Source organism: Manihot esculenta, chromosome 8 (genome assembly GCF_001659605.2).
Source record: "Manihot esculenta cultivar AM560-2 chromosome 8, M.esculenta_v8, whole genome shotgun sequence".
Taxonomy (NCBI): Eukaryota; Viridiplantae; Streptophyta; class Magnoliopsida; order Malpighiales; family Euphorbiaceae; genus Manihot; species Manihot esculenta.
Window position 1 is genome coordinate 5,819,375 of NC_035168.2, and position 9,167 is coordinate 5,828,541.

At 25.0% G+C, this 9,167-nt stretch overlaps 1 protein-coding gene across 4 annotated transcripts; it reads left to right on the forward strand.

Annotated features, from left to right (window-relative positions):
• The first annotated feature begins 3,158 nt into the window (after positions 1–3,158).
• Positions 3,159–5,594, forward strand: LOC110620551 (protein IQ-DOMAIN 12). 4 transcript variants are annotated; one of them, XR_002488839.2, is made up of 7 exons: positions 3,159–3,308; positions 3,415–3,580; positions 3,664–3,963; positions 4,131–4,361; positions 4,475–4,606; positions 4,696–5,381; positions 5,461–5,594. XR_002488839.2 is itself a non-coding variant. In XM_021764339.2 (6 exons), exons 2-6 carry the CDS (start codon positions 3,506–3,508, stop codon positions 5,230–5,232), a joined length of 1,275 nt encoding a protein of 424 aa, XP_021620031.1. In that variant the 5' UTR covers positions 3,159–3,308; positions 3,415–3,505; the 3' UTR covers positions 5,233–5,594. The 4 variants fall into 4 exon arrangements, 3 of the variants coding, with proteins under 3 accessions (XP_021620031.1, XP_021620033.1, XP_021620032.1); XM_021764339.2 differs by having other exon boundaries at positions 4,696–5,594; XM_021764341.2 differs by having other exon boundaries at positions 4,134–4,361; positions 4,696–5,594.
• The last annotated feature ends 3,573 nt before the right edge of the window (positions 5,595–9,167 follow it).

Below are 9,167 nucleotides of genomic sequence, written 5' to 3' on the forward strand. Positions count from 1 at the left end.
AATATAAAAAAAGTAATCGTCAACCTTCACTTACATGTGGCTATTTTCTTATTTTTATAGTTTATAAAATAATTTAACCGTTAAAATAAACACTTCTTAGTAGTTAATTAATAACAAAATCGAGAGGAACAAAATCCATGAATGTTGGCAAGTGGGGCCATGGGAGGATGTGAAAGTAATTATAGTGAAAGTGATCATAGTACAAATGTTTCTTTTTTTTTTTTAACTTAAATTCTAATCACAAATTGTTATTAGGAGATAGCAGCATTGAGATTAAACTGAAAAAATTCATTAAATTAATTTAAAATTTTAGTTTAATTTTTTTATTATTTTTAATTTAAAATTTTTTAATTATTTTAATTTAATTTATTTTTAATAAAAAAAATTAAAAAAATTAAATCGAATTGTTTAGTAATAATAGTATATTATTTTTAAATTTTAAAATATTAAAAATAAAGTGTTTAACTAATTAAATTAAATCGAACTAAATTAGATTAGTTTAATTAAATTTTTTTCATCTAAAATTAATTTAATTTAATTTAAAATTTTTTAATTTTGATTTATTCGATTTAATTTAACTTTACACTAATTGTTATCGGATGAGTTTCATATATAATTTTTTAACTTTTGACTAGAGAAAAAGTATATCATGGGTAGAAACGATCATTTGCTTAGGTTGAATTTAAAATTCAACTGGATTAAATAAATTGAAATTTTAGTATTTATAAAATGGAATCGAATTAATTTTGAGTATAAATCAATTTGAATCGAACTGATTTGATTCAGTTCGGTTTAATTAATATTTTTTTTTATTTTTTACATCTTATTTTTAATATTTTTAAAATTTAAATTAAATATTTAAATTTTAATTATAATATAATTTTTTTTATATTATTAAAAATAATATTTATAACTAATTAGGTCAGTTCAATTTTATTTATTTTCTATTAAAATAACTGAAATTTTTAAAAATAAAAATCGAACTAAATTAAAAGAATAAAAATTAAATTAATTCAGTTCGGTCGATTTTTATTATTTAAATCGAGTATAATTTTATTTTTTATAATAAATAATCTAAAATTTTCAATATTTTGGTAATCTAATCCAAATGTTTATAGCTATGATTGAAAATCCAATTTCATATTCTTGTTTGCATAATCAAGTCATTGTACAGCTATAAAGCCATTCTTTTTTATAAGCAAAATTCAAATAATAATAATAATAATGAGTGATTAGCTTAGAGAAATAATGCTATTGAGACCTTAACAGCTCAAAAGCCACACACATTGGCCTCTTATAGGAAAGCCAAAGATTTAAAAAAAAAAAAAAGTTGCTAATTCATTCTTAGACATTATATTCATCAAGAATTTGGTTAGCTTCACATGGGTTATCATTCAGACTGTGGGGAATTTTAAAAACTTATTATTCATTTACTTAAACTAATTAATCAATTAATTCATTTATTTTTAAAAATATATTAACTAATACATATTTTTCTAAATTATTTTATTTTAAATAAAATTGATATTTAAGTAATTAATTATTTTAATGCAATAATAATGCTTGTTTTCTTGTAATGATAACTCCTAATACTAATTAGTATAATGAATAATGTGTGTTTAGAATAATATCCATTCCACCATTAGACAAAAATCCAAAATAATAGAAAAAAAATTAGAATAAAACAATTAATATATAATAATAATATGAGATCTAGAAAATAGGATTTAAAATGCGTTCTCTAAAAAAGCGTCTATTTTGAGAGAGGTGTGTTCCTCTCTTTTTATCCTTTTTTTTTTTTTCAGTAACGTGTCCTCCTTACTGGTACAGGACCACCTTTTCTTCCGTATGGGCTAATACGTACGGATAATGCGATGATCCATCCTGTATCAGGCGGTCATTTAATGTCCTCCAGCGCGAGAACGAACGGCGTTGCAAAGCGACTGGGCTTATTGTCCTTTTTTCTCATGACAGGGTTGGGGAGAAAAAGGCTAATTCTAAGAGAGGCCGGATCTCAGGTCCGAATGGGCCGGACTGGTCCGACTGTCGGGTTTAACAGGAGTCTGTTCTTGAAGCGGAGTGGAATGGACCGGGCTCGGTCGGAAAGCCTTGAGGTCTCCAAGTTGCGGACTATCCTTATGGACCTAACCAGGGCCCGAGGTAAAGAAATCTGGTGGTTATCATATAATAATTGTATTTTGATAGTAATAAATTATAATAATTTTATGTGAATTCATTATAATTAATAGTTAAATTTTATTTGCTATAATAAAACAATTTCTAAAAAAAGGTAGGGAAGTTTTACTTATGATTGAAGTGATTTTATATACACCAACCACACACTTATTCAATTAATAATTAATAAATTAATAAATTAATAATAATATACGATTAAAAAAATAATATTCAATTCAAATTAAAATAATAATAAAAAATTACTGGATAAAAATTATTTAAATTAGATTAGAAATTTTAATTAATATTATTTGATTAAAATAATATAAAAAAAATAAAGTTAAAAATTAAAAAATTTTATTAAAAACTTTTAAAAATTAACATGTCTGTTTCTGTCAATTAAAGAAAAACTATTATAAAAAAATTTTAATATGTAAAATTATAAAAATATTTAAAAATATAATTAAAATATAAAATTAATTTCTAAACAATAAAATATTTATATCAAATTTTATTATAGACTTGTGTTTCTCGTTATATTTTTAAAAATTATAAATTTTAAAATTTTTTTAAAAAATTATCATGAATTTTCATTGAATATAAATAATAAAAATTTCATTTAATTTAAGTCTACATTAAATATAAGATTAATTATTTTATGTTAAATAATTAATTAAATTCTTTAGACTTTTAGAAAGACAATCACTCACCATAGAGGATCATGGTAGCAAAAACCAAAATTAACAAATTAAACTTATCTGATGCTCTCTTTGGAAATCGTTTAAATCACGAGAGAATTTCTCTTTCTAAAAAATCACCTAGAAAGTCATCTAAAAGCAAAAATCTTTACTCCTTGTAATTTAGGTTTTTGGAAAAGAAAAGAAGAAAAAGAAAAAGATAATTAGAAGGAAATGGAGATTAATTAGAAAAGACATTAGAAGCGGTCAGTGGCAGTTGTAGATAAATGACAGTTGGAACTGAGAAAAGAGAATGGGACCCTATTGAAGTAGAACAGATACCTCTTCAATCAATCATGTCTCTTCTTCTCTTTCCCTATATACTCTCTCTTTCTCTCACCTACACACACTTTACAATGGATTCTCTGCTTTGTGCTCCCTTGCCCATGAACTGAGGTTCAAGAATTCATAGATTTATTCCTCTTTCTTGGTATGAGATTTCATGTTTCTGTTTCTCTTTTGTGTATTTGGTTAAAGGATTTGTGGGTTCTTGAAATTTCAGGTATGTATAGACGCAGTTCTTGATCATAGAAGGAGAAGGAGAAGAATGAGGTTTCTTAAAATGGGTTGATTTGATTTTTGTAATATCTCCCATGGCAAAGAAGATTTGCTTGTTTGTTTGGTTCAAAAGGCTGTTTGATTCTGAGGGAAAACCAAGAACAGAGAAGGTTTAGTCTTTTTTATTATCTTCTGTTCTTCCTTTCAAATCAAACATTTTCTAAAATCTTTCATTTTCTTGTTCTGAAAACAGAGATCATTTAGGTGGAGATGGATTCTTAGAAGTCTAAAGTTTAAACAACGCCCTGTGCTGCCAAGCCTTCCATCACATAAGAACCAAAGGTTAATAGATGAAGCAACAGAAAAGCAAAGAAAGTTTGCTATGACTGCAGCCCTGGCGACGAAAGCTGCGGCTGAGGCTGCGGTTGCTGCAGCTCAGGCTGCTGCTGAGGTTGTCAGGCTCACTGGTTCTTCTCAATCTCGTTTTCATTTCACCAAGAAAGATGAACACTTCGCTGCCATTAAAATACAGAGTGCTTTCCGTGGATTTCTTGTAAGCTTACAGCAATCCTTAATCTTCTCTGTACCTAAATATTTTATTTTCTCACTGCACAAGCACTCTGCACAAGCACAATGCCATTTCAGAAATGGAATTTTGCAACTACTTGTGCCAAAATGTAAGCATGCATTAGCCTATTGAAAATTTGAAAGCTATTGAAGCAGGCTAGGAAAGCTTTGCGAGCATTGAAGGGACTGGTGACGCTTCAAGCCATTGTCCGAGGGCAAGCTGTTAGAGAACAAGTAGTCGTGAAACTGAAGCGTTCGCCATCAGATGCAAAGATGCTGTCACGGGTCCGAGCGAAAAGCATTCTTGATATAGATAACATTGGTAATGAAGGGGGAAATAAACAATTATCCAAGTTGAAGGAGTTGGGAGACATGGACAATATGGTATGCTGACTTCATTCTTGAACTTCTGTTTTCTGGAAATGCAATTGAAATTGGAGAGAAGGTTTCGTGCAATTTAACGATTATTTTTCAAAATCTGGTACTTTTATGGACAGCTTGAATGCAAAAGCCAAAGAAGTTGGGATTACAGCAAGCTTTCAAAGGAAGACATGGAAAGCCTATGGTTCAAAAAGCAAGAGGCTAGCATTAAAAGAGACAGAATGATGAAATTCTCTTTTTCGCAAAGGGTAATTTTATCTCATAAGCTATACCTTGGTTTTTTCTTTTTTACTTTTTTCGTCTTCGTTCTCATGTTCTAATTCTGTAACATTTTCAGGAGAGGAGAAACACTCGCAGGCTGGAAGAATCAATATCCGACAAGGAAACTGGTAGGCAGAACCGCTGGTTAGAACAGTTGACGGACAAAGATGCATTCGTTACACAATGGACGGAGAATCTAAAGTCAAGTGCCATTTCTAGTCTGTCCACTGGTGAAATATTTGGTGAAGTACAAGTTAAAACAAAAGGTACTAGAAAGCAAGATTCTGTAGAAGGATTCAATTCACCAGTGTCATTTCCAAGAAGATCATTTTGTCATACACAGAGAAATGCTGCAGAGGATGAAAGTTCTGCCCTGAATTCTCCAGTTTTTCCTACTTACATGGCTGCAACCGAGTCTGCAAAGGCAAAGGCAAGGTCGATGAGCACTCCGAGGCAACGAATAGGAATTCAAGATACTTGCTTTGATCACAGCTTATCATACAAGAACAGACAATTTCTTTGGTCTTCTTACGATGGCGAATTGTTTGGCAGTTATGGAAGTAGTAGCTGTGCTTCTCAGGGTGTCTCTCTAAGCATAAACCGCCATTGTTGAAATGCCGAGCTTGCTTTCAGCTAAATGGCTACTAAAGGATTACTTGGTGAGAGCTGCTAACCAGACATTGAAGTAACAATACACAGTGGCTCAAATGATCCTTCTGTGCCTGAATTTTTTCTCTTTTTTTTTGTGGGGTGATTTGCAAGGTAAAATTTTCTGTTAGTTCATATCTCAATCTTTGATTTCCATAATCAATCACTTGATTGCTTATATTTTGTTTTGAAGGGAAGGAAGGGAGAAGAGGTTTTTTGTTTGTTGAGAGTTGATCTGTTTGGGCATGGTGTTATGGAGCAAAATACTTAGAATTAGCATTGTGGAGTTTTGCTTGCATTTTAAAGAGCTTAGCTAGAAATTCTTCATCCTGTGTTTCCACCACTAGGATAGTTAAATTTTTATAGTTTTAATTATCATGATTTTAATATATATGTCATGTTTTAATTGGTTAGATGTATATATTTGATGCGGGTTAAAATATACGGTTGAGTATACTGTATTTGAGTGTATTGTATTGATATTTTTTCATATTTTTTACATTTAAACATTTAAAAAATTTAATCAATTTAAAATATATTTTTGATTAAAAAAATTATTTCTTCTGAAAAAAAAATTTTTCACTGATATTTTTATTAAGAAATAAATTTATTAATAAATTTATTTTTTTAAAAAATAAATTATTTTATATTTTTATAAAAAAGAAAATATTCATAAACTTATTTTTAAAAAATATTTTCTATAAAAAATGATTTTTAATAAAATAATTTATTTTATATTATTTATTTTTAATTTAAAAAATAAAATATATTAGTAAATTTATATATAAAAATCTTAATAAGATTTTTAAAATATGAAAAATGATTTAATTTTTTTATAATAAAATATTTTTTATTAATTAATTTATAATATATATAAATGTGTGAAAGAGAAGAACATGCTAAATATTATGTGAATTAGAATTTAAAAAATAATAATTTTATTAAATAGATAATTCCAAATTTTTTAAAAAATTCAAAATAATTTAATTTAAATTTTATCAATTGAATTAATTGTAGAGTTTATACAAATTTCAAGTTAGTGATCCTTTTCTGTTTAAATTCTTATAATAAATTATATTATAATTTAATTTTTTTTCAAAAAAAAATAGTTCTGACGATTAAAACTATAACAATTTCATAGAAAAAAAAATCATTTTCCTTTAAATTGAATGGGTTTTGTAAAAAAAATTAAAATATTTATAGTAATATTAATAAAAGGTTACGTGGATTAATATGTTAAAGAAAAAGTAAAATTTTATAATATATTACAATAAAATAAAAATTATTTAATTAAATTATTATATATAATAAATCATATTTTTTATTTTTTTTCACATATAATTTATAGTTTATATCAAAATGAGAGTAGTAGTAAATGAGATCATCTAAAATAATCATATTTACATTTATTATAATTTACTTTTATTTTGATTAATTAAAAAGTAATAAATAAATTTACTATTATGTAAAATTTATAATTTAAAATTAATTGTAAAATATGATAATTTTAATTTAAAATTAAATAATATTATTATTATTTTTATATCAATAAATTTTTATTTTTATATCACTCTATAAATACCGTTAAAAGAAAATGAAACGAGTTGTTAAGAATGAGATAATTATAATACTTTTTGAAATAATTAATTTAAAAAAAATAATATCATCATTGAAAATATTTTAAAAAAAGTTATGTATCGCTTCATTCTATATTTTTATTGATTTTTTATTAGTTATTTTTTTCAGGAATTAGAGTAAAAATATAATTATTTTTTTCTATTTTTATTTATATTTTTATAAATTATTATAAATTAATTTATATATGTACAAGTAACAAATTATAGATTGATTGAGTTAATTATATAATTAAAGTTTTTATATAATATTATAATATTACAATTTGATGCTTTATTATATAATTTAAATTATAAAAAATATATATATATATTATGAGCATTATAATAAAAATATAAATATTGAAGTGTTTTTTATAATATATTTTTATATTATATTTAAAATATTTTTTTCTATTTTAATTTATATTTTTTTAAATCTTATTATTATAAATTAATTTATATATCTATAAATAATAAAATAGAGATTAATTGAATTAATTATATATTAAATTTTCATATATAATATTATAATTTTAATATCTTATTTTATAATTAAATTATTAAATATATATTATAAAATTTATAATACAAATATAAATATTAAAATATTTTTATAATATAATTTTATATTATATTTAAAAATAATTTTATAATATAATTTTATATTAAAGAATTATATTAAGATGATGTTTGATTCTTATTTTTCATTAAAAATCATACTGAAATTATTTTAAAGCTGTATCGGATTCGCATATATTATAAATATAATTATATTTATCATTATGAATTAATTTCATAATATATATATATTCTACAAGTAAATATTATATAATAGAAAAGTAATTAAAATGTATATCAATTGATATACTTATATTATTATTTTCATAATTAATTTTGTATTATATATAATTTAAATGTGTATTATATGAAAAATATAATTTATATTAATAATTAATTTTAAAAATTAAGTGATATTTCAAGTATCATTTTTCATAAAAAAAGTTACATATTTTAAAAATTAAAATTAAAATTAAAATCATACTGAATTAATTCAGAATCGAAAATTAAAAAATTGATAACTATATTTAACTAAAACTGAAATAGTAAAAAATTAAATTGGAATCGATACCAAAACCACACACTTCTATCATTTGGCCGCACTTTCGTTGACCAAGAGATGTTGAAACTGCATAGATTATTTGCATTACGCCTACTAATGTGTCTTTCTCCTAAAATTTGAAGCGGTAAATAAAAAAATCAAATCACACCATCTCGGTAATAAGTAAATGCCTCTTTTTCTTCTGAAATTGTCGGAATTATTCGAACAGACTCGGCCACCAAATTTAAAACAGCAGACAAAATAAATAAAGAAAATCGTGTCTACACCTTTTGGATTAAATTTATTAAGGGAATTGAATTCGTTAGAGTTATGGATGGAGGAACTTCACTACGGATAAACTACCAAACATATTGAAGAACAAGGAAGAACCACATGCAAAGAATTGCCACAATAAATCGAGTCCAAAGAAGCCGACCCAATCTAGCTGAGGAAGATTCTAACAACCGGAGTCCTATATTGGGGCTAATGGAAGAATGGTCAAAGCCTTGACTGCTTTAATCTTTGAGGTTTGTTATAAATTATAATAATTAAATATGTTAATATGAAAAATAAATATTGATAAATGAGTCAGTTACTTAATTTTAAAAATTGATAATTATAGGTTTGATTTTTCTTCCTGTATCGTCTCTCATGTATAATTATGTTGTAATATCTATTGTGAAATACAATAAATATTATCATTTTACATGATATCAGAGCCATTCTCAGAGAGATTTGAGCCTCCCATAGAGATTTAAATTTTATTTGGAGATTTAAGGTTTTGTTCATTTGGATTACCCATAAAAGATAATATACGAAGATTTAGGGCATTTAAATCTTATTTGGAGATTTAGGGTTCTGTTCATTTGAGTTACCCATAAAGGATAATATTTGAAGATTTAGGCCTATGTTCACTGTTCATTCGGATTACCAATAAAGGGTAATATTTAGAGATTTAGAACTATGTTCATTTGGATTACCAATAAAGGGTAACATTTGAAGACTTAAAACTCTATTTATTTGGGTTATCAATAAATGATAACATTCGAAGACTTAGGATATGTTCATTTGGATTACCCATAAAGGATAACGTTTGAAGATTTAGGACTCTGTTCACCGGATATTTTTCATCGGATACTGTTCACGAGTATTGTTCTTCTTATTCTTTATTTATTTTGATTGTTT

Bases quoted from the DNA above. Each gene is read 5' to 3' on its own strand.
- LOC110620551 (XM_021764339.2), top strand. From the start codon at position 3,506: ATGGCAAAGAAGATTTGCTTGTTTGTTTGGTTCAAAAGGCTGTTTGAT. The intron at 3,581-3,663 runs GTTTAGTCTTTT...TTCTGAAAACAG, and splicing joins GAAAACCAAGAACAGAGAAG to AGATCATTTAGGTGGAGATG. The intron at 3,964-4,130 runs GTAAGCTTACAG...AAGCTATTGAAG, and splicing joins GTGCTTTCCGTGGATTTCTT to CAGGCTAGGAAAGCTTTGCG.